At 38.8% G+C, this 26,680-nt stretch overlaps 1 protein-coding gene across 2 annotated transcripts in view; it reads left to right on the top strand.

Annotated features, from left to right (window-relative positions):
- Positions 1 to 26,680, top strand: part of NEBL (nebulette) — a 380,625-nt gene that overhangs the window by 189,480 nt on the left and 164,465 nt on the right. For both annotated transcript variants that reach the window (XM_008002452.3, XM_037983388.2), the window contains exon 4: positions 16,443 to 16,550. In XM_008002452.3, coding sequence (XP_008000643.1) covers positions 16,443 to 16,550 — 108 coding nt within the window. The remainder of the gene's footprint in view (positions 1 to 16,442; positions 16,551 to 26,680) is intronic.

Here is a 26,680-nt window from a genome sequence, read left to right as displayed (position 1 = left end):
TGAATTTCGGGTCTGTCTTTTAGCTGGAGGATTGCCTAGCTGACTACATCTATTTTTCATATCTATTTCCTTATTTTCTTCTGCAGTATTTCCTGAAGTGTTAGGAGCCTAGAGCATTTAAACAAACAAAAAAGATTTTTAAAAGGATGTATGTTTCATACCACCTTTTAAGATTAATTTTCAATGTGGTATATTCCCTTAAAATATCGTATTCTTTTCATGGCACACCCTATTTTCCCTGTTTGTTTCCGAGCAAATCCTAGAGATGAGCAGGGAGATCAGGCTTGAGTTACAGATAAAACTGGGGCTGTATTAGTATTCCTTGCATTGCAAGACTGAATTAGGAAGTGGCACTTCATAACCTGGCAACGTATTAGGGCAAACTGTGGTTGGCAGACAACTTTCAAAGGTATCATTCTGATGCTTTTGCTACATTCGCCTTTTAAGTTTAAATGCTAGTTGGAACAAGCTAACACCACTGATTTCACATTTTTTTTTTTCACCCTGGTGCTGGGCCTTTTGATTGATTCAATCTCTGGCAGAAGGATTTGAGTACCAATTGGATTTGGTGGCATTAGCCTTTCATCTGGCCAGCTCCTCCTCCTCCTCCTCCTGTGGGCTCACAGGCCAGCTCCCCTGTCTGTGGTGCCTCTCCCTTGTCTTGCAAGCCTAGCCTTTCAGCTCTTTGTGTGAGCCGTTATCAATTTCAGTGGATATGGTTTGTTACCTCTATTTGTACTATAACTAGAAATTTGATAAGGTTATGTGCCTGTCAAATGATTTAGATGTCAGGTGCAGATGAAGCAAAGCAATTTTGACAAGTCAAACATTGGTTAAGAAGTGGGGGAACGAAGATGACCTGCCACTAGAAGAAAGCAAAATCCCTTACAGCGTCACTTTCTTTCTCTTTTAACTTTAGGTCAATACTTTAACCTCTTTAATTTGTCCCTTCTTAAGTGAATGTGACATGGTGACTTCCGGCTTCTATCTAAAGGGCAGTGAAATGGAGGTTGGCCTTTGGAGGGTAGATGCTGGCATTTAGGGAGATTTGACTTTGGGTGTTCTGATAAAAACACCTGGACTGGAAACTTTATCTTTGACTGAAACTGAGATTAAGGGCTTAAAAGACAAGGTTTATTAATGCCAGTGTCTGTTCACCTATATGTATTCCAGAAAGCCTAGTGTTTTTGGGTAGTTATGTTCCTTTGTTTAGGTACAGGTAAGGACCCGAAGCACTGTGTTTTTTGTTGTTGTTGTTGTTGTTTGTTTGTTTGTTTGTTTTTAAATTTAGATTCAGGAATACATATGCAGGTTTGTTACATGAGTGTATTTTGTGAGGCTGAGGTTTGGCCTTCTAATGTTGCTGTCCCAGTGAGCATAGTATCTGACAGGTAGTTTTTCAACCCTTGCCTGCCTCCCTCCCTTCTCCCTTTTGAAGTCCCCAGTGTCTGTTGTTCCTATCTTTGTGTCCGTGTACTCAATGTTTAGCTCCTATTTATAAGTGAGAACATGTGGTATTTGGTTTTCTGTTTCTGCATTAATTGCTTAGGATAATGACCTCTAGCTCCATCCATGTGGCTGCAAAGGGCATGATCTTATTTTTTATGGCTGCATAGTATTCCATGGTGTATATGTAGCACCCTTTCTTTCTTCAGTTCACCATTAAAGAACACCTGGGTTGATTCCGTGTCTTTGCAATTGTGAAAACTGCTGTGATAAACATACAAGTGCAGGTGTCTTTTTGGTGGAACAATTTATGTTCTTTTGGGTATGTACCTAGTATGGGATTGCTGGGTTGAATTGTAATTCTATTTTTTAGTTCTTCGAGAAATCTCCAAACTTTTTTTTTTGAGACAGAGTCTCACTGTGTCGCCCAGGCTGGAATGTAGTGGTGTGATCTTGGCCCACTGCAACTGCTGCCTCCTGGGTTCAAGCTATTCTCCTGCCTCAGCCTCCCAAGTAGTTGGGATTACAGGCACCCGCCACCACGCTCAGCTAATTTTTTTTGCATTTTTAGTAGCGATAGGGTTTCACCATGTTGGCCAGGCTGGTCTTGAACTCCTGAACTCAAGTGATTTGCCTCCCTTGGCCTCCCAAAGTGCTGGGATTACAGGTGTGAGCCACCATGCCCGGCTGAAATCTCCAAACTTTGAAGCACATTTTTGTCATATGTTTTTCACAATACAGGCAGTGACTTGATGAGTATTGCTCATTGGCTTGTCATATTGTCCACTGGATGGGGTCAGTAGGGCCTCTGATTAATTAGGTTTAATTTTTCTCAGAGCCCCTTCTTTTTTTCTTGACTGATTAAATAACACCTCTATCTAAATCTCTTTACAGCCCACATATATGTGTATATTAACACATAGATTTCCTTTGGCCGCTACCTCAGCAGAAAATTCCTCATTTTGCTAGTGCTAGGCTGGGCAGTAGTTACCTCATGAATGGTTAATGTGACCAAGAGACGCTGGAGTTGGAGGCAGGCTTCCAGTCTTTTGCCACCTTGTTTTGTAAAGTTATGTAATGACTGTAGGTATTCAGGCGTAACTCATCTTGACATGGGTTTCATTATACTCTGAAAGAACAATTCAAAGAAATAACAAATTTATATTCAGGGTAGTTTTGTTTGAGTTTATTTAAAGAAACGAAACATACACAACCCCTGTAATAGCTCTTGCTACTGATGTATTGATGGTGCTGACAAAGAGAAAACTCGGACCAGATGGTTTCCAAACAGTGGAACCACCTGGCTCATTGGCAATGCCAACTTATTGCTATTTCTCAAATAGCTGTACTCTCATGAACTATGAAATGTAGGAGTGAGCCATTCATGGGGCCCAGGCAGAATGACATTCCAAAATTAGGATTCTTAAGAGAAGTAGAAACACTTTTCCATGTCAACCTCAAACTGGCCCCCCTTTCCCACTTCTAGTACTTTTAAGATCTTATTTTTAATTCTTTCTCTTTTTTATTATAAATTATAAAATTATATTATATATATTATATAATTATATATTATAAAATCCAGTTCTTTATTTCTACATTACAAAGAAAACAATATGATGGGCTCTTGTGGTATTTATTGCAGAGGAAAAAGAAAGGTCCTATGTCATTTTGGGAAACGGACCCAGAAATGAACTTGCTTGGAGCCCGTTAGTGTCTTCAGGCTGAGGGGACCATTTGGAGTCAGCAAGGGACAAATATAATTGTACCTGTGACACCACAAAATTATATTGAATCATGAAACTTGAAACTTCATAGAAATACAATCAAGATAATAGATTAACCAAAGCACAAACTGATGCAATCGTTTTTCTAATGATAATGTTAACAAAGTTTGGAGTTTTCTTGAATTATTTAGTATCCATTTTTTCCTGTTGAAAATTCATGTTAATTTTTAAAGTCAAACTATCAAATTAACCTACACACTTTTCTAAGTTGGTGCTTTAAGACTGCAATTATTTTACAGGTCATTTTAGGTAGTTATCTTAGTTATTTACTCACTCATTTGATGGACACCTGCTGAGCATCTAATTGGTAGTGTGTGTAACCATTAAAGGTCTGATATTGGCTAATTTATGTAACATGTAAAAACAATTTAAAAATTATTTAAGATCTTGTTTACATTGTTGTTTAGAATCTAGTCTTTTAAAAATAATGATATATTTTTATTTAAATTACATTTAAAGGCTGGGCACAGTGGCTCATGCTTGTAGTTCCAGCACTTTGTGAGGTTGAGGTGGACGGATTCCTTGCCCACCTCAGGAGTTCAAGAAGCAACATGGTAAAACCCCATCTTTACACAAAATACAAAAATCAGCAGGGTGTGGTGCTGCGTGCCTGTGGTCCCAGCTACTCTAAAGACTGAGATGGGAGGATCGCTTGAGCCCAAGAGGTGGAGGCTACAGTGAGCCAAGACTGCACCACTGTATTCCAGCCTGGGCAACAGAGTGAGACCTTAAAAGAAAAGAAAAAAAAGGAAAAAATCTAAGCGATGGTCTTTGAAGTTTATGAAATATTTGAATTTCCATTTTGTAGCATGATAGGGTGGAAAGAAAAGAAAAGAAAAGAAAAAAAAGGAAAAAATCTAAGCGATGGTCTTTGAAGTTTATGAAATATTTGAATTTCCATTTTGTAGCATGATAGGGTGGAAAGAGCAAAGACTTTGGGGACAGCAGATCTGGGTTTGAATCCTGACTCTACTATTCACAGATGGCAATGCTAGTCCTGGGTTGTAACCACTAAACCACTAAGCCTCAGTTTCTCGTATTAGTTAGAATTCTTGGTCACAAGTGATAAAAGTACCCAACGCTCATTAACTCAAACAAAATGAGAGTTTTGAGGATATTGGGGCACAAAATCCAAGGGCAGAAGTGTGCCTGCTTGGGCTTCACGAACAGTGGGAGGTCAGGAGTCAAATGCCATCAGACCAGGACTCTTTTTGGCAGATGAACTGCATCTGTTCCTCCACATCTGTGATGGCAAACATGACTATTGATAGTTCTAAAGTTTGATATCTTAGAGTTTTAGTCACCAGAGAGAAAGATTCACTCTAGGCTTTGGGTTCTAGTTCCTAAATCAAACATCTTGACTTGAACTGGCTTAGGCCAAATGAGGCCAATCCACGGTGGTTAAAGGAGGCTAAATTAAAAAATCACACCTCTTGAGAAAGTCTACATGAAGAGAAAGAGGCTCAGGACAGTTACTAGAAGGAGGGAGGATTTGGGTAGATCAAATGATAGGTTTCCTATACATTTCTCATATGTAAAAAAATGGTAGACTGAGAGCGATGGCTTATGCCTGTGATCCCAGCACATTGGGAAGCAGATGCAGGAGGACAATTTGAAGCCTGGAATTTGAGACCAGCCTGGGAAATATAGTGCGACCTTGTCTCTACAACATTGAAAGAAAAAATTAGCTGGACATGGTTGCTCATGCCCAAAGTCCTAGCCCTACTCTGGGGACTGAGGTGGGAGGATTGCTTGAGCTTAGGAGATGGAGGCTGCAATGAGCCACGATCATGCCACTGCACTCCATCCTGGGTGACGGAGCAAAACTCTGTCTCTCTCTCTCTTTAAAAAAAAAAAAAAAAAAAAGTAAAATATCTTTTTTACAGAGCGATTTTGAAGATTAATCAGGATAGTCTGTTAAGTGCCTAGAACAATGTCTGATACCTTGTAGGTCTTCAATAAATCATAGCTGCTACTACATAGCAGGGAGGCAACATTCCAGCATTTCTTACAACTGACACTGTAATTAATGTGGAGCTCTTACTGTTAGCTAAGAAGCCATAATTCTTCACGTAACTCTTCAACACTTCTAATATATTTATTTTTAATAGTTTCTTTCTTATGGAAGATGTGAATTAGTGCTCTATTTCTAGTTGTAACATAGATTTTTTAAATAACCTATAAAAATTTCTAGGAGATTTATATTTTAAATGAAATTCTACATTAAGGAAATAATGTTTTACATGCTTTGATTAAAATGACTTGTTGAGATCCATGCTGTCTGTCATCCCTTTGTGCCATTTGTGTACACACTAAATATAATGCATTTACATTTATTTTAATTTTAATTTTATTTTTTGAGATGGACTTTCACTCTGTCTCCAGGCTGGAGTGCAGGGTCATGATCTTGGCTCACTGCAGCCTCCGCCTCTTGGGTTCAAGCAATTCTCCTGCCTCAGCCTCCCAAGTAGCTGAGACTACAGGTGCGCACCGCCACACCCAGCTAATTTTTTTTTTTTTTGTATTTTTCGTAGAGACGGGGTTTCACCATGTTGGCCAGGATGGTCTCGATCTCCTGACCTCGTGATCCGCCCGCGTTGGCCTCCCAAAGTGCTGGGATTACAGGTGTGAGCCACTGCGCCTGGCCTACATTGATTTTTAAATTTGTATTTCTTTTTCTCTTTTGCTGTTTACGGGTTTTTTTCCTTTTTTCAGTTTTGTAGAGTGGAAGAAGTGTGTTTTCCACTTCTTCTGGAACACGACTGGAAGATAAACAGTCGGTATTTGATGAATAATGCCTTTGCAGGTATGGGAAGGAGGTTAGGAACAATTTTAATGACATTATCAATCTGCATATCTAGAAACATTGAGGAATAATCTGTCACTTTTATCAGCTGTGACAAGACTGAGATTTAGGACAGGTTATTTTCACTTTCATGACTGTTTTGTGTTAGTTCACTTTGTATTTGCTTGATTCTTGGTTTATCCTGTTTCTTTTCTTCAAGCTAGTTAGAATGTAGCTTTTCTTTTCTGAATGACTCATTTCTTAGTTATTTTCTAACTGGAAATTACTTATTTCCTAATACTTTATAATTCAGGATGTGTACACAGGACAATGCATTCTGTGTTGTGATTTCTTATTCTCTCCTTATTTTAACCTTGTGTGGTACCTTCTGGTTCAAAATAATTTCAGTAATATTCTATTCTATGTGTGAGTTAAGCTATTTATATTTAAAAGTTATAATCCTATAAAGATGAGACTATCTCTAAAGGATTAAGAGAACTTGTGTTCAGAAGCAAAATTTATCAATTGTCCAAATTATTAAAATGCTGTTTGTGAAATTCTTAGTGAAAACATAGACTGTGTATATATTTTAGGCTTCAATTTTCTTTATTAGTGTAGATATAATTTTTTTTGCCTTGAATTAGTATTTTTGCCAGTGCTACCATTTTGGCAATGGTATTTCCCTGCTAATCCGATCTTTCCTAAAAGAAAATTTAAGCAATTTTTGTCTTCAACAGAAAGACCTGAAAACACTTTTATTGAAATGTAGGTTGTGTTAAACTTTACTTTGGGTGATTATTTCTGTCTCTTTTGTGGCACTATAGGATCCATTACAGATAATAAATTAACTAATTTTAGGTTATGGAAATCTTTTGGCATCCTATACTAAGAAATATTCAGTTGGTTCCACTTTCACTTCTGCTTATTTACGAAATGTTGTTTATGTCTTACTTGTGTTTGCTTTGATATTTTTCACTTTGGTTTTTTTTTTTCATTGTCAGATGAATTGAAAGATAACATCTGGGAAGATGCTGGGTAGGTGGATGTCAGAGAGACTTCTGCCTTCTATCAGCTCTATGACTTCCGCAAACTTCCTTCATCTGTAAAATGGACCTTAACATGCATGCCTGCTAAGATTTAACTGAAGATGATATATGTACCTTGTAATTGTTGCCTTTATTTATTAATATTCTGTTACATTTTTTTTTTAAGATGAGGCATCGCTCTGTTGCCCAGGCTAGAGTGCAGTGGCATGATCACAACTCACTGCAGCTTTCACCTCACAGGCTCAAGCAATCCTCACACCTCAGCCTCCTGAGTAGCTGGGACCACATACACGTGCCACTATGTCCAGCTAATTTTTTTGTGGGGGCGGGGCAGAGCCAAACTCTCACCATGTTACTCAGGCTGGTCTTGAACTCCTGGGCTCAGGTGATCTTCTTGCCTTGGCCTCCCAAAGTGCTGGGATTACAGATGTGAGCCACTGTGCCCAGCCTATTTATATTCTTTTTTTGATCCAAAAAGGAGTGAATGAGCTCCTAAATGCAGATGGCACAGTCCCTGGCCATGGGGTAGGACGTTGAGTTACGATGAGTGAATCAACATGTGTGTACAGTAAGGAGTGCTGAGCACTTCTTACAGGTTATCCGCTGGGCTTCCCATCCTTGCTCTGCTCACATAACATGTAAAGCACTCAGTAGTATGCTTGGAACACAGGAGCCACTTACTAGATGTCAGGCACTAGTATTATCTCATTTAGTTCTCACAAAAGTGCTCTCAATATTGTACTAAAATTATGCATATTTTGTATATATGAGGAAACTGAAGCTTAGAGATACTAAATAACTTGCCTAAGGTCACACAACTAATATGGTGGAGCCAGGGCCCAAGACAAGTTTGTATAATTTCTGAGGCTATATTTTTAACCACTAAGCTACACTTGAGTGTCTCAGAAGTAATTTTGAATTATCTTAACCGATTGAGAAATTGAAATTGCCCCAAATTGCTTTTTGGGGCCAGGCACAGTGGCTGACACTTGGAATCTCAGCACTTTGGGAAGCCAAGGCGGACAGATCACTTGAAGTTGGGAGTTTGAGACCAGCCTGAAAACATGGCAAAACCCTGACCCAACTAAAAATTCGAAAATTAGCTCAGTGTGTGGTGGTGTATGCCTGTAATCCCAGCTACTCAGGAGACTGAGGCACAAGAATTCCTTGAATCTGGGAGACAGAGATTGCAGTGAATCAAGATTGCACCACTGCACTCCAACCTGGGCGACAGAGATTCCGTCTCAAAATAAATAAATAAATAAAATAAAATAAAATAAAAAAGTGCTTTTTGATGTATTTAGCTTTTTTGTTTAGAATAAAAAAATATATATATATATTTTTTTTTTTTTAAGTAAAAGAACCCAAAGTCTGGTAAAGTTGGGTTGTGAATATACATGGAAAAGTGACAAAATAGTGACTCTCACTAAGAGCCTCTGAGAATGCAGTGGAAGTTTAATTGAAAGCTTAGAAATCTATAGACATGATTTTTAATGCTTTTTAATTATGTTTAAAAAGGTAATTATCATTTTAATTTTATTTAATTAACCATAGATTTACAAATTATGAGATTAATTTATAAAAAAGCAAATTTACTTTTGAGCTCATTTCTTTGACTTAACATTGCTAAAATTAACTTCACCTTAAAAAAAAACTCTTAATCAGATTTTCCTTTGTAGTGTTTAATTCCCATCTAACATTGTGAGATTAACCAATTTTCTGCATTTTAGACCTTAAACATACAAAACTAGATAGTAATCAATCATGAAATGGTTGTTAAGCTTTTAATCTATGCTTAGCACCAAGCAAATGCAGTGAGAGAGAAAGAAACATGTGGTCTACATTTTCTAGTACCTTAAAATCTACGGAAAGATACAAGATGATGAACTATACAAGGACTGTACATAATTGAGCACTAAATTTTGCAGATCAAATTAAGAATTTTGCATGTAGTTTTAAAATACTGCGACCCTCACCATCTCCCTTTAAAGAAATGTGGAGTATCTATCATGTCATGAAAAGTAATGAATTGGTTATGGATTTCATTGTATCAGAAATGTATGAAATACAGAGCAGAATAACATGAATCAGTAATACATGCGCCTGAGATTTTAGGCTTCTGTTAAACATATTCTGACAAGCTGCGTTAAAGCAAATACTATTCTTCTATATATACTTCCGTCCCTGCATAGTTCTCACTGCTCTTATCTATTGTGATACATACGATGCATCCCCTTGAACTATGATTCTTCCCTCCTCCATATTTGTGTATTTATTTCATTATATTAGAGATGAGGTCTTGCTCTGTTGCCCAGGCTTGAGTGTAGTGGTGTGAACATAGCTCACTGCAGCCTTGAACTCCTGGGCTGAGGCATTCCTCCTGTCTCAGCTTCCCCACTAGCTGGGACTACAGGTATGCACAACTATGCCTGGCTGATTTTAACTTTTTTTTTTTTTTTTTTAAAGAGATGGGGCCTTGCTGTGTTGCCTAGGTTAGTCTCAAACTCCATGCCTCAAGCAATCCTCCTGCCTCAGCCTCCCAAAGTCCTGCAATTGCAGGCATGAGCCACTGTGCCTGGCCCTCATCCATATTTGGAATCCCTTTAACACCACCCTTTTATACTCTCTCAGTGCAATTTTTCCTACCTTTTTGCTTCAAGTCTGTGTTTGCTGATATAATTAAACAGCTTCACTAAGATGAAGAAACTCAGAGTGGCTGATTTAACTTTCTGCAAATGGTGGATACCCATTGACTAGCTCATCTGCCATTTATGAAAAACCCAAGTCTTTGGCTGAGTGAAAATATCAACTGAATTCCTGGTTATAAGATTCATTTTCTCTTTTCCCACTCATGTTTTTTGTTTAACCTCTGGGTTCCTCAGTTTCTGCATCAGGACTTTTAGAACTTTGTCCCTGCTTTCTTTGAAAATATTTTTATCGTGAGATAGTTGATCAACACAAAAGATTATACATAATGTGTACATGCAGGTTTTATAGGGTGATCATAAAAAGATAACATGTGAATTCACCATCCAATGTAAGAACTAGAACATCACCAGTAACAGGGAAGCTCCCTGTACGTTTTTCCACCAGCAGATCTTGTCACCACTCCCCTGAATGTCATGTTATCAAGCCCCCTCCCACCGTACATTCACCAGTATGCCCTTTTGTTTTTGAGATGGAGTCTCGCTCTGTCACCCAGGCTGAAGTACAGTGGTGTGATATCGGCTCACTGCAACCTCCACCTCCCAGGTTCAAGTGATTCTCCTGCCTCAGCCTCCTGAGTAGCTGGGACTACAGGTGCGCACCATCATACCTGGCTAATTTTTGTATTTTTAGTAGAGCTAGGGTTTGGCGGTGTTGGCCAGGCTGGTCTCAAACTCCTGACCTCAAGTGATGCACCTGCCCCAGCCTCCCAAAGTGCTGGGATTACAGGCGTGAGCCACCTTGCCTGCATTTCTTTTTTGAGACGGAGTCTCGCTCTGTTGCCCGGGCTGGAGTGCAGTGGCGCGTTCTCCGCTCACTGTTAGCTCCGCCTCCCGGGTTCACGCCATTCTCCTGCCTCAGCCTCCGTAGAAGCTGGGACTACAGGCGCCCGCCACCTCGCCCGGCTAGTTTTTTTGTATTTTTAGTAGAGACAGGGTTTCACCGTGTTCGCCAGGATGGTCTTGCTGTGTCTGCATTTCTTGCTTTTTCTTCCCCTCAACGTAATGTTTCTGAGAGTCATCCCCATGGATCCATGATTCACTTATTTTAACTCTTAGATAATATTACATGGGATTTATTCATTCTCCTGTGGATGGAGATTTAGGTTGTTTCCTTTTTTTTTTCTTTGAAAATAGAAACAATGTTATTAAGAACATGTCGGTCCAAGTCTCCAGCTCTCTCTTTGGAGAGAAGCATGATCTGGTGTAGAGCTGGTGAGCTCTAGGATGTGCCCATCCTTGACTTCATTGCCAAGTGTTATTTAATCTCCTTTTAGTTTGTCATTCATCAGTTTAACAGTCTCTGGTCCCAATTGGCTTCCTTCATCTGCATGGCTTTCTGCCTAACAGTGGCCTTTCTCTTTAGTGAATTCCATTGTCTCCATTTACTGATGTTTTATAATAGTAATAATTGCACTGTTTGCAGCATTCGGGGAAGAGAACTTCTCAGTGTTAGTAAATAATTCCATTTGCCACTCTGCCCGTTATTTTGTTTTTTTGAAAGTCTTCCTGTTTTAGTCACTGTGAGCCTTTTCCTTAAGCTGGGCCAGAACTGCTCTGGTGTCCAGGCTGTTACCCTGTATGAACTTGGGAGGGCTACTTGCTGATGACTTCAAACACAAACTATCACTAAGGGTGCACACTGTGGCAGAAATGTACATACTTCAGCAGCAAAGGCCATTTTTAAAATTTAGTGAAAATAATGAAACAATATTTGCTGAAGGGTCATATCCTTGCTTGATATTTTTACGTTATTTTAACCTTGCAAACATTCATTTAATATGTAGCATATTGCATATCTTCTTCTTTTCTTTCTTTTCTTTCTTTTCTTTTCTTTTTTTTTTTTTTTTTGGAGACAGAGTCTCACTCTGTTGCCCAGACTGGAGTTCTGTGGCACAATCTCGGCTCACTGCAAGCTTCACCTCCCGGGGTCACGCCATTCTCCTGCCTCAGCCTCCCGAGTAGCTGGGACTACAGGTGCCTGTCGCCATGCCCGGCTAATTTTTTGTATTTTTAGTAGAGACAGGGTTTTACCGTGTTAGCCAGGATGGTCTCGATCTCCTGACCTCGTGATCTGCCCGCCTCGGCTTCCCAAAGTGCTGGGATTACAGGCCTGAGCCCCCGCGCCTGGCCTCGTTTTCTTTTCTAACTGAGGATCAGGATTGTTAGACAAATCCTAGAGCAAATTAAGATCACAGAAAAGAATCAGGGTTTACATTCAGGTTTCTTGATTCTTGCTTTAGCGTTCTAATCTATGCTGCAGGAAGTTATATATGTACACATGCATATCATGTTTCTGAGCATACATGCAACATATACACACAGACACGTAGAATGTCAAGACATACATAGAATGTCCATAATATATAGTATTCAATATCTGAAATAAGACATTTTTAAGTTACTTCTGAAGGCAAATATGGCAAAGCAAGTTGCCTATTGAGTGAATTTCTTACATTTGACTTTGAGTGCATTTTCAAAGTGCCTTTCTTCAGTCTTGAAGGGCTAAGACTGTAGGGAGATAAGACTGTGTTACTTCCCAGTTATGGCACATTCTCTTTCTAAGCTCAGGTTGGTAACTTAATTCTGTCCTCTCTCCTCTTTGTCCTTCCTGCTCCGTTCTGACAAGAGTATGTAGCTTGCCTGGTGGGGTCTTTCAGGGACGCCAGGGCCCTGAGGCTGGGCCCAAGAACTTTTGCTTTCTTTTGTGGTCCTGGGACAGTTCTCTGACAGTGGCTGTCTGGGGTAGGGGACCCACATTGCCTACCCCTACCTGGGCTTCTCGCTTCTGTCCTGTGTACTTGCAAGGAGTTTGCAGGACAGCAGCCAGAAAAAGGCTTTTAAAACCTAAGTCAGGGCATGCCGCTGTCCACATACAAACCTCCACAGGCCCCATGCCTCACAGGGAAGAGAAGCCAACATCCTCAGTGCCCCATGTGACCACTCCCTGCGTCCTCTTCCTCTTCCCTCCCGCTAAGACACAGGCACAGTTAGGACTTTGCTCCGTCTGTTCCCTCTGCCTGCATAGGTCTCCTGGAAGAAGTCTGTGTGGCTTTCTTCCTCCCGCTTTGAGGCCTTACTGAAATGCCACCTTCTTACTGGGGACTTCCCTGACCACCCTGTCTAGAAGGGCAGACTGCCTGGTACTTCACGTTCCCTTGTCTCGCTGTTTTTCTCTCTTAGCACTTCCCACTGACATACCATTTATGACCTACATAGATATTGTGTCTTTTTCATTTCTTGCATTGTAATTATCATAAGCCCCACAACGGCAGGGACCATTGACTTCTCTTTGTTGCATTGTTTCTATACCCGGAACAGCTCTTGGCATATAATAGGTGCTCAGTAAAGATTTGCTGAATGAGCAAAGGATTGTCCATGAAAGCAGTGCTCTTTCCTTGACAGAATCTGCTGTTTATCTAAACTATTACATCTTGTAACACTCATAAGAAAGATCAGGGCATAGAAGTCAATGAGGAGAAATTTACATATTTGTTTTACTGGGAGCCTTGTCATATGTGTGTACAACACATGGACACAGGCGCTGGTTATGTTCATCAGAATTCTTTTGATTGTAAAAGTGAGAGATTGATTAGCTCACATAACTGGCAAACCTGGTGTTTCTGGCTTTTGGAAGAGTTAAATTCAGGTGCTCAAATGGTGATATCAGAACTCTATCTCAGTCACTCTTTTGCTTGCCTCTGTGTTGACTTCATTATTGGATGGTGGCCACATGGTAGTCTGCAACTCCACTTTTACAGCCAATTAAACTAGCCAGACCATAGCAACAGAGCACCCCTGATATGGTTTGGATGTTTGTCCCCCTCAGATCTCATGTTGAAATGTGAGCCTGGGCATTGAAGGTATGGAGTAGTGGGAGGTGTTTGGGTCATGGGGGTGGATCACTCATGAATGGCTTGATGCCCTCCCCACAACAGTGAGTTCACGTGAGAGTTGGTTGTTTAAAGAGTCTGGCACATTCCCCTGCCCTTGCTCCCTCTCTCACTGTGTGACACACTGGCTCCCCTTCACCTTCCATCATGATGGAAGCTTCTTGAGGCTCTGATCAGAAGCAGATGCTTACACCATGCTTCCTGTACAGCCTGCAGAACCACAAGCCAAATAAACCTCTTTTCTTTGTAAATTACCCAGTCTCAGGTATTCCTTTATAGCATCACAAATAAATGACACAACCTCTTTCCCAAGAGTTCCTGCCAGAGTCCCAGAGCTGAGGCTCCTGGATGCTTGCTAGATTATGTGGCCCTCCCGAGATCAATTGCAGGGTCTGTGGATCTGGTGTCCTCTTTGGCTGGATGAGGTCACGTGAGGGCAAAGGGGCCACATGAGATTGGAGAGAGGCATCCTGCTATTTCTCTCCGTCCTCTGTTCTCTTTTTATATCCACTTGCCTCCCAGAATCAGACTACACATGACTGACAAACCATCTAATACAACATTTAAAATTAGACCTAAGTAGATAGGATGAAAGTGGGCGGGAGTGTGGAAGAGAGAGCTGACGAGTGGCTTGGAGTTTCCCTATGTGTAGTAAAGAAATACTGGTGGGCTGGTGCTTGAACTGGTGCTGAGAGGGTAAGAGGCTTGGCTGGGTTTCACACCATTCAAAAGAAATAGGAATCCTGCAACAGTCTGCAGGCCTTTTATAGAGGTGATTGTATACTTCTTAAAGCTAGTCACCCAACCAGGCAAGCCAAAGTCAGATGATTCTTTTGTGTCTTGTGAATGTAGAAAGGATCGTTGAACTGTAATCAGCTCAAAACCTGTGATCCTAGGCTGGATGTGGTAGTGGCTGATGTCTGTAATCCCAGCACTTTGGGAGGCTGAGGTAGGAGGATCACTTGAGGCCAGGAGTTCAAGACCATCCTAGGCAGCATAGCGAGAACCTATCACTACCAAAACAAAAATAAAACCAAAACCAAAAATACCTATGATTCTAGAATTTATTGGTTTTTCTTTTCACCTCTGTCTTTGGAAATTGCTATTAAAAAATAATATGTGGTTGTGCTTTCTCTGAGACTGGTGTTAGGAACTTGTCTCACAGGCATTTCTTCCTATATCTTCATGCCTGTTGCTATTCCAACCTTATCGTCCTTTTTTATTATTTTGCTACTCTGAGCTCTGGTGCTTACTACCAGCAAAGTTAAATAGCTTGCCTGCTTAGTTAGGCATAAAACACAGAGAATGTGCCAGCATGTGGATCTTTACCCATGCTGGGAGATGGAGGGTGAGAAGGCTAATCTCTCAGCATTTTATGTGGAAGAAAAATATTGCAGTTTATTTGACCTTTTACTTATGGGAATAAAGTAAGGGGTTTAGTGCTTTTACAAATCGAAAGTACAGAGAGAAGAATTAGGTATTCTTAAGCTAAAAGTGATGAGAGTATCTAGATTTCCCTGTGTGTGTGTGTGTGTGTGTGTGTGTGTGTGTGTGTGTGTGTTCTTCTTTCAAGCTTGTCTGGTAAAAGAAATCTTGCAGTATCCTTGAGGATAATAATACTTAATAGAATTGGGTATTTAAATACAGACATGACTCAACAGAAACAGCCATTCCATGTTCAATGAAGTGAACTTTTCCACCTTCTGCAGAAGACTGCACTAACAGAATCATATTGAATAGGCAACCCTAAATTAACTGAATTAATTTTAATGATCAATTTAAGTGTTAATTGGAAGCTTGTAAGTTTGAATGTAAAATGGGGATTCTACGGGTTATCAAAATATGTTTCCATATTTCTTGATATTTAGGCTTAAAAAAAAGAACAGTCAAAGTGATGTAACCATCTCAGTCGTTAACAAGCCGAATCTTTAACTGGTGTGACAGTTATTGTCATTATGCTAATAACAGGAGATGGGATTCTGTAAGATGAAGCATTAGCTGTTCCAGTCCCCCAAGGAAATAGTAAAATTCAGCTCCATTGGGTTGTAATTAGAAAAGAAGTATATTTAAATACTGAAAAAAATCTTCGCTACTTCAGCACACAGTATGCCAAGGGCATGTGTGAGCAGCTTTTTAATCTCTAGGTGTGGCCTATTTTATAAATATTTTCATAAGCATTTATATACTTGCCATTTGGCAATACAGCATTGTGTAATCGTATCCATATGTTTGCCTTCTGAAGTTGAATAAAAACTTCTTGGACAGGGCTAGCTGTCAGTTCTTCATCTCCCTCCTCCATAGGGCAGTTTAGGCTCAAAATGAGGCTTTTTCACTGGCAGGCGGGCCCGGGAGGAGAAGATGATCCAGCTTTCTTTTTCCACATTTTCTTTCCTTTCACAGTGGTGATGGTATTAATGACGATAATCATCATAGCTATTATGGAGTACTTACTTGTTTCTGTCAGCCAGATTCATGCATCAAGTAGTCCGATCCCATCCCTACCACCTGTTAAATAGCCATTGTTGTTATTGCCGCTGTACAGATGACACCACTGAGCCACAGAGTGGTTAAAGAACTTGCTTAAAGTCACACAAATAGTAAGTGGAGTTTCTGGGACACAAACCAGGTAGCCTGGCTGTTTCCTGATGGCTCTTAACTGCACCTCCGGCCGTGACCTGTGTTTTTAGCCATTGTTTCCAATTCCAGCAGCTTCGTTGGCCGGGCCTATCCTGAGTGGGATTTGTGATCCCTCTGTTCACTTTTCTTTCCCCTCTTCTTGTTAGGTCAAGTACAAAAGAGATTTTGAAGAAAGCAAAGGGAGAGGCTTCAGCATCGTCACGGACACTCCTGAGCTACAGAGACTGAAGAGGACTCAGGAACAAATCAGTAACGTAGGTGCCTGTTTATTCAATAGCATGATGGCTCTGACATGCATTTCTGGATGAGAAAGGGAGGCTGGGTGACTTGGAAGCGTTTGTGTTGCTGCGGGGTGTAAGCAGTACTCAGCGCACGCACAGACTATGCCAATTTCATCTGGTAAACCCTGCCCTCTGGTTCCATCACAGTTATCTAGGGCTCAGTGCTTAGTTACCTAATAGAAGATCTCCTTATTCCGTTTTGAATGGTTCTCAGCTTTCAAATTTTTCCAAAGTAGACCTTTTATAATTAAAATAAGAAACTTGAAAGTTAAGTTTTGACTGTGGGTAAGCATATAAAATATACACATAAGGTCAGGAGTCTTAAAAAAATCTCCTATTTGCTGACTATGTGTCTATAAGATTTCATACTTTTGAATTAGATATTTGTTGAAATCAGGTATTACATCTTACTTTTGAAATAAACATTTATATATGTAGTTGCTTTGGACTTTGAAGCTGTGCCTTGTTTATTAATATAGTTTCCTCGAAAGAGAAGCTGGAGACTAGCAGAGTTCAAAACATATTAGGGAGGTATTAATTCAGTCCTTCTTAAAGGTGGACAAACAGCTCTTTTTAGTTTTTGTAATTCACACCTGTGATTATATTTCTTCCAAAATATTACATGAAGTGTATCAGGATTTATTTTTTCACAAAAGTTAATTCAATGTTAGATATGCAAGAGGAAATATGAATGAAAATTAACAAATGTTTGGATGACATAAAAGTATGAGCAAACAGGCACACTCATACCATTTTTCATGAGAACTGTATTTTGTGCATCACTTATAAAGTCACTAAAATTTGTATATCTAGGTGTTATAACTGATGTAGCCCTAATTTCCAGGACATGTTTAATTAGCAGATGGTTTTAAACTCACTGATATTTGGTCATCATCATAAGATGTATGTATACATGTATGTGTGTGTATATGTATGTGTATATATTATATATGTGTTTGTATAAATTATATGTGTGTATATATACACACACATATAAATACACACCTACATATACAATTTGCAGATAGAATTACATATAATTTGAGAAAAAAACTTTTTATATGTCTGAAGTTCAAAAACAGAATTATTTCATGTTAAACAATTTATTAGGAAATGGGAGGGTGCAAAACAGACATTGTTTTTTGCTCTTTAAATGGACATTTTATATTACTAGGGATTTCCTTTGAAGAAAAAGAGTTGAATTTTAAGACTTCATGACATTTGTCCCTTAGTTTTTCTACCCAGTCCCAGCAATCCATCAGTCATGAATACTGAAGATCACTGTCCTTGTTTTTCTTCCTCTTTATTCTTTCCTTAAATAAAAAACATATTTTTACTTTTAAAAATGCAAATCAATGATCTATTTCCCTGGCAGTTACATTTAACAACAGTTCTTTCTTTGGATTATTTTTGGAAAATGTTTCTTTAAAAAATAATTCTGCCAGAAACAGTTATATCATACATCTTCAATGATCACTGAATTCTATTTCAAAAAGAACTAAACATTTCTACCTAAGATATCCACATGACAGCTAACATAAGGATTGAAGCTGATCAAAGGTAAGCTTTTTAATTTTTATTCAAATTTAGTCAGTATTCATATTTAATTAAAAAAGAACTGATCATTTTACCAACCTTTATCATTAGCAGGAATATACATTTTATTCAATACCAGAGGTCGTTTGCAGATCCATTCTTAATTATGCAAAAAACCCTTATAACACAGGTATGTATTAATCTATATTTATCATATATAGTATGTTATATAGACAGCAGTATAAAAAGCGCCATTTAGATTAAGACTATTATTTTGACAATGCTGGTTTTTAAAAGCATGTGACTTAGACAACATCTTTCTTTTTAAAAAGAACTGTTTGCAATGTCTTGATGTTAGCAGCCATAGCAGTCTTATAAGTAGTTCTCTTAGCCAAGATGAGGCATATTAAATGTTTGGATAGCTGTGAAAAATATAGACTTCATAATATTACTGTTAGGGACCAACTCTTGAAGAAGGGAGGCTGTTAAGTGTTCTGAGGTCTGGTGAATTTATTATTCATTTATAAGACTGCAACTTCATGAACTTTTTCCCTTACCTCACTAGGTTTTCCATATTACTTAAGGATCTTTTTCTATAAGAAACTTGGGTTGATCCAAAAAGTAGTACTTTGGCAAGTCCAGTTTTCCATATTACTTTAATCTAAACCCACTGAACAATATTGGCTAAAACCCAAGCAGATATTTTTTGACAGTGGCTGGATTGTGTCTGTTATGAGAGGAAACAGGTGAGAAAGTGTCTAGACTGGAAAGACCCCAGAATCTTCCAGCTAGAGATGCTGGGAAATTATAATCCTGAAAATTATAGATCCTGAAAATTATTAGGGGTATGAAATTTGTGAGTCTTGCATTTGAGCACTAAGTTTAATATCGCTTAATGTAGGTAGGTTAACTGAAATTGGCAGTCTTTGCTATGTTTATGTTTCCCTGTGTTCCATTTTCTTATTTGTTTCTAGTTTACTGTATCTCTGAATATCATGTGGCTCTTTCTTAACTGCCTTTAATCTCCCCTGTGTAAAGACATAAAGCAGTGAATTTAATGACAACTCCTAGGTGTTTTGGGTAATATGTTATGCATGAATGGGCGTTTTTGATTGCCTATGTCTGTTGTCAATGTTTTGAAATTTTTTCAGCTATTCTCATGTTCGTTTATTGAGGATTTGAAATCATTTGGATTTGGACCACTCAGTCTGCATATGTTACTGAGGTGTGGGATAAAATACAACCATAAATTTCAAATTGAGTGTGTGAAAGAGGTAAGAGTGGGTGAACTTGCCTTCTTTGGGTAGCTATAATGACAACATGTTGAACATGGGAGATTTATTAAATACTGCGATTTAAAATTCTTCTGCTATGTTACCCACTTAGTATAGCTGCAGAACAATACAAGAAAAGAGGCAGGATTTCAGAATTGACTAAATGGCTAGGAAGAAAAAGAACTTGGCTTCTAAAAGAAAGGAAAATTATTTTTTTCCCTATGAAATTCCAGAAGATGTCTTCATCTCATTGAATGTATTAATATTCAGATGGAGTTTGGTTGCTTATGAAATTGAATGTTAGGCTTGGGAACAGTTTTTATGGGAAGTCAGGAAATCCAGCCAAATCGTTTAATTGAAGATAATGTTTAGAAGTCCAGGTTTTGTTTAAACTGTATCTCTTCAGCAGAATGAAACCTGACAGCCAATGTGTTCAGCACTGACTTAGGAACTGTGGGCTAGAAAGCCCTGCCCTACAGATTTTCACAACTGTGTCACTTAATTGCCATCCACCCTCTCCTTGCCCCCAAACTCTAGGGCATAAATTCAGAAATGGCAGAAATATCTTTATACATCACATTTTCTTTATTTACCAATATTTTAGGAAATGTGGTTCTTAAGGGACAGTATCCAAATTTGAATTGAGGAATACTGTGCCCATGGGCATTAAAGAAAAAACCAACAACACCCTTTTCTACGGCTACTACAGGGCTAGCTCATGTGAATAACTGTAAAGGCTCTTTCTAATTTCAGATGGTTCCCACTTTCAAGTTTACAAGCAGTGTATTCAGGGTACCTGCAGCAGGATCTCAAAGCAGAGCCATCGCCAGACATTCAAGGGACTCAGGCTAGCTTTGAGAAGATTACTGATGTTTCATTCTGGCTGTTTACCCACTAATATCAGCTGCACTTTCAATTAGCTGAGACAGTGAGACAGTCTAGGGATAAATTGTGAAATAAAATGGTGAAGTCAAACCCCAAGAGACTTTTACAGACTTTGTGCCATAGATAAAAACTGGATATTTATATTTATTTCAGGGGGAAGAGAAATATCAAATGAAGGGGAAAGAAAAAAAAATCCACCAGATGACAAAATCTTGTATTTTAAAGACTGACTGAAATAGTGAGTGTACCATTATTTGATTTGTCAGGATTTCTGCGTGTTCTTGACAAATGGAGAAAATAGTTTTGCATGTCTGTGTGTGCGTGTATCTGTGTATGTACCACTGTGTGTTGACATCAATGAGAGTCTCTAAAACCCCATTTTCCTGGATCGCTGGTCTATAGACATTAGTGTTTTCACCTGCCCTTTATTGTTTCCCTTACCTTGTCAGTGTTCATAATTTTGGTTGTCTGTCCGCTTTACCAAATATCCTTTTTTGCTACCACTTTCAATTCTGCATACCCATTCATAAGAAATGCTTGCCTACTTTACAAGAGAAGTTAAGAATGACACTTAAAAAAAAATACCAAAAAGTAATCTCTCTATAATTTGATCTTGCAATATAATTATTTTTAGCTCTTTTGCTACACTACATAATTTTTTCACTGACTTCTTAGAATGTAAAATAAATTATATGCCCATTAATAAGCTCACACGGATACTGCTGATTTAGTTCCCTGAGATTTTGTGAGTTAGCTTCAACAATATTAGATTATTGGGACTAAACCTTGCCTAATAATTGAATAGTAGTGTCTATGGGCTATTAAAAGATTTGATTCAAAGTTCGGTTGAGTGCAAGGGTGAACATGAGGGTAGGGACAATTATCTAGGGATTTGGTCTCTGTTTGTAATTTAAATAAATCATTTTGACAGAGACTGACTGTAACCATGTTCAGGCTGCTGACAGTGTGAAATTGAGTTGTATGGTGGACAGAAGACAAGCAGTCAAGAGAAATCCCCAAAGGCGAAATTTGTTATGTAATTGGGTCAATTCATGCATGAGCAATGCATGCTAATTGTAAACTGGTGGCAAAATTATCGTGTATGAGGCAATTAGGTCTTGTATGAATCTAAGCAACTGACATTGAAGGAGATTTTTTTTCTTTTTATATTCAGCAACATTTTTTTTAAATATGAGAAAGGTAAAAATTATAAAGTCATTCATTAAAATACATTATTTGTTAATTTTGTTCTTTATACAAGAAGCAGAAGTTTTATAACTAATGAAACATTTATGTAAAAGCTTCTGATTTTGAGTAGTAAAATCTAGTACACTAAATAGTTTGAAAGGAGAATGAATGTTATTTTTATTGTAAGTCATAAGTGGGTTGATTAACAGAGATGATTAGTTGTGAGGTCAGTGGTTTAGATTTAAGCTCTTGAAGGCTAGTATTTTTACAGAGTGAATCTATATGTTGCTTTAACGGACTAGACTTTATCTGTAGCTCATCTCAACCAATAACTCTGATGAATTCCCAATAAATAGTGGGGTCAGTAGCATTATCTTTAAAAACAAAGATTAAAGAAAGAGAAAGTGATAGGGCAATAACACATATTTTCTGATAATATCTAACACATGTAGGAATGCTTCATTTATTTTGAAACACTTTGACATACCCTGTTTAATTAGATCCTCTGAACAACTGCTCCTCAGGAAAAGTATTTCTATAAGGATAACTTATACTTTCATGTGAAAAATGTACGGAAAATTACCTCTTGGTCCTTTCTTGTTTCCAAATCTGTGGTTTCCCTTACACCTGGTTTTGCTTTATTTTTCCATGTACAGCAGAACTTCAAAGGCTGATCTCTTCTTTTTAGCCTCAATTTTTCAGCCACAGTCACTTAAAGAAACAAATACATCCCAGACCAGTAATTACTTGTGCATGTCAAGTACAAGAGTTTTGGTTGTAAAATGGCATTGTCTAAAGGGGAGGTTTGAGAGGAGCCCCCGTAATAAAGTAATTAACACATATGACTTTTTTTTTGAAGCAGAGATGAGGGATTCAGCAAACAATTTGTGAAGACCCTTTTTTCATGAAATCCTTTTTTCCCCTATTCCTTTCTTTTCAGTTTCACTGTTTTCAGGCCATTATCTTGCCTGAGTTACTGCAGTAACTTCCTAATTGGCCTTATCTCCTTCTGATCCTTTTATTGAATCTAAAACACAATCACCAGATGAGTTGTTCTAAAATATCTCTTTCATGAAGACCCTAATTATGACCCACTAAAATACTTTAAATGGACCTCCAGTTTGAGTAGGATAAAGTCTAATCTCCTAAACCCTTTAATTTTGACTCTAAGGACCCTCCACAATCTGCTCCTAAATGACTATTTTTCACCTTATCTTTCACTGTTCTTCACCACTGTTCTTCCATTTCTTTTAGGCCTGCCTACTTACTCTGTTCTGGACTTTTGCATGAATCATTCTGCATGTTTAGGACAATTTTACACTATCTGTAAACGACAGCCCAGCCCCCTGATCCCAGACACACACTCAAACCCAGCTACGGTGATGTGTCTCATCTCTGAATTATTGCGAGGCTTTGTGCTCTAACACTATCATTTGTACCACTCATTTCACACATCATATTCTCCACTTCGGTTTTAATTGGCATTTTATGTGTCTATATGTCTGACCTCCTTAACTTCCCATAGGTGAAGATCATCTGTGTCTCCTTCTATGTATGTTTTATATCTGCAAGAACGCACCAGATGGTGCTTTATACTTTGCCTTTCTTGTCACCTCCCTAATTTAGGGCACTCCCTACCCCTTGATAGGAGTGTGGGAATAATCTCTTGACTTGGGTTATTCTCCATGTAGTTTCTTGCAAGGTTTTCCTAAAATGCACATCTGATTATGTCACATCCTCTTTTAAAATCTGTTAAGTCTCTCTACTGCCTTTAGGATAAAATGTAAATCTTTTGCTTGGAATGTGAGGCTGTCCCTGGCTTAGTGCTAGCTGAGACCTCCAGCCTGGGAGGCCCTCTTGCAACCTGAACCCATCCATTTCACACTTCCGTCTGCAAGGCCCTTCATACCTCTCCCCATCCACACTGGCTCAGAGGCTACCATTGAGACAGCCAGATGTGTGGGGGTCCCCGGAAAAACTCCAATCAGCCTGCCCGTTAGGGTAGAGCCTTGGGAAGTTTATGCTGTTTGCAGAGGAGTGGTGGTGGGGGAGCCAGGCCCCTCCTCTTCTGTGTGGAACCTGGAATTTGAACTATGAGGCAGGAAGCTCTCTAGCAGGGGACTCTGGCCTTGCAGGGAGTCCCTGTTTCCCCCTTTTCTTCCTTTCACCCAGCAAAACCCTGTCTTACTCATAATTCAAATTGTCTGTGAGCCTGAATTTTCATTGCTGTGGGACAAAGGACCCCGTCTTTAGCTGAACTAAGGAAAAGTCCTGCAACACCATCTTTCTCTAGCTACTCTGACAGTCAGCTTCTATAGCTGCATTATGAGTTTTCCTACCCTCAGACTGAACTCTATGAAGAAATGGGCTGTGTCTTTTTTCTTTATAGCCCCAGGGTCTAGCCCACTGCCAAATTTAATAAACAAATGAATTGACCATTTGTGTCAACAAATCTTTTTATTTTTTACTTCGATGAGTTAATCTCCTGGCCTTGTGTGAATTTCATCTTACAGTGAAGATTATTGCTAGGAGTTCTAATCTCTTTCAAAGTCTACGTGTCCATTGCATATCAATTTTCTTCCTGAAAGCTGCCAGATTTTTTTTCTATTATATCATTTTCTAGCACAAAGTAGTTATCAAATATTTATTCAGTAAATAGCTGGATTATGTTATGGGATTACTTTCTACATATCCAGGGTGTTTTTTCTTTCTTTTTTTCTTAAGAAGAGTTTGCCATCCTATCCACTTTTCAGTCTAGGCAAATAAAATCTTTCCTGGAATATATGCTGTAGTAGAGCAAGGAATGAGTCTACCCCTTCAACGCAAGATTGGTTATGCCTAGAGTAGAGCTCAGTACAGAGCACATGCTCAGTAAATGCATGTGGAATAAATGAATGAGGCAATAATATGTAAAATATTGACTAATTTTGTACATTTCTTTTTCTTAAAACTCCTCGTTGCAAGGATATTTTTAGTTTCTCAAGTTGCTTTCAACTTTATGATTCTTTTCTTTTTGGTGCTGCTTGATAAACACTACCTTTTACTCTCTGCTGCTTAAATATTCAGTGACTTCTATAGTTTTATCAAAGGATTGTAGCAACATTTCCTCAGTAAAGCAGGATAATTTATTTTCAAATTACATTAGAAATGCCAGGACTTCCCCTATCTTAAAATACCATAGGAAATTCTTTTTGGTGTCTAATCCAAGAACCTAATAAAAAAAAAAAATAGGACTTGTCTTAGTCTGCTCAGGCACCATAACAAGATATCGCAGGATGGGCAGCGTAAAGCAACAGAAATTTTTCTCACAATTCTGGAGGCTGGGAAGTTCCAGATCAAGGTATGGTAGGGCTGGTGAGGGCTCTCTTCTTGGCTTGTAGATAGTTGCCTTCTCGCAACGTCCTCATGTGGCCTTTCGTTGGTGTGTGCACGTGGAGAGAGAGAGGGAGAGCAAGAGAGATCTCTGTATCTCCTCCTCTCAGAAGGACACAGACCCAATCGAATCAGGGCTTCCTTGTGACTTCATTTAACCTTAATTACCTCCTTAAAGTCACCCTCTCCAAATACAGTCACATTGGTGGTTAGGGCTTCAACATATGAATGCTGGGGTGGCACGCAATTCAGTCCATACCAGGGCTGAATGAGGAATGATCTGCATATTATCACAGGGAAATTTGAGGTATTTAAGTGACATACACTTTGTGAACATGCTTTGAAATATCCAAAGTGTCACATCATTATAAGCTGCTATCATGAGCTAATTTCTTGATTTTTCTTTTCTTTTTTTTTTTTTTTTTTTGAGACAGAGTCTCAGTCTATCACTCAGGCTGGAGTACAGTGAGACAATCTTGGCTCACTGCAACCTCCACCTCCGGGGTTCAAGTAATTCTTGTGCCTCAGTGTCCTGAGTAGCTGGGATTACAGGCATATACCACCATGCCCAGCTAAGTTTTGTATTTTTAGTAGAAACGGGGTTTTGCCATGTTGACCAGGCTGGCTTAAATTCCTGGCCTCAAGTGACCCACCTACCTCGTCCTCCCAAAGTGTTGGGATTACAGGCGGAAGCCACTGTGCCCTGACAGATGAGCTAGTTTTTTTTTAGTGAAGTTAGATGACACTACCCTCTACCCATTGCCATTCCAGGAAAACTTCTACATTCAGTTTTAAACTTTTCCCTATTTTCAAACTGAATATTCTTAACTAAAAAAAGAAAACAAAATTCCTCCTATGTCCTATTTCCAGTTCTTTTTTTTTTTTTTTTGCAGACAGAGTCTCATTCTGTTGCCCAGACTGCTGGAGTGCAGTGGTGCAATTTCGGCTCATGGCAACCTCCGCCTCCTGGGTTCAAGTGATTCTCCTGCTTCAGCCTCCCTAGTAGCTGGAACTCCAGGCGCCTGGCACCACGCCTGGCTAATTTTTGTATTTTTAGTAGAGACGGGGTTTCACCATGTTGGCCAGGCTGGTCTCAAACTCCTGACTTCAGGTGATCCACCGGCCTCGACCTCCCAAAGTCCTGGGATTATAGGCATGAGCCACCGCGCCTGGCCCCAGTTCTTAATTGGACCTTTCAAACTTTTCATTTCCAGTTTTGAGCCATTAGTCATTGATAGAAGCACAGATACTTTAGAGTAGTAGTGAAGTTTTTAAGTTTTCCAGATCTTGGTTGAATTATGTAGTTCAGAATGTAAACTTCACATGTCCTGTGCTAGCAGTTTAGCCTGGGCAGACTTGAATAAAAAGGAGGGCAGAGGGATGAGAATAGAAAAAAAAATTCCAGAAAGTCTAACAAAGACTAGCTTCATGTCTCAGTTTCCAATGCACGATTCAGATTTAGAACTTTGAAAGTATCTAAATTTTCTTCCAGATTTTATTATACCTCTTAGGACATAGCCACAGTGAGGAGAATATCCTGAATGTTAAAGAAAAACCAGAACTCTTTATGTATATATTTTTGGAGTCCCAGATGTGACTATCATTAATAATTAGACCATATAATTATAATGTCAATGGAGTTTTAGAGGCAGGTTTAAAACCTGTTGTTTTTTTAGTTCTTAAGAGTAATAGTTGAGTGTTATTTTAGCTTATTGGAGGGTCATAAGTCAAGGGAGACATTGTATAGAGATTTATTTCAAAAATCCATTGGTAATCCAAGCCAAGTTTATACAATTAAAGAAAATTTTATGATTTGGAAGTTAGAAACAAGAAAGTCTTTTTTTTTTT

Source organism: Chlorocebus sabaeus, chromosome 9 (genome assembly GCF_047675955.1).
Source record: "Chlorocebus sabaeus isolate Y175 chromosome 9, mChlSab1.0.hap1, whole genome shotgun sequence".
Taxonomy (NCBI): domain Eukaryota; kingdom Metazoa; phylum Chordata; class Mammalia; order Primates; family Cercopithecidae; genus Chlorocebus; species Chlorocebus sabaeus.
The sequence above is the reverse complement of the archived record's forward strand: the minus strand, read 5'-3'. Positions and strand labels throughout refer to the sequence as shown.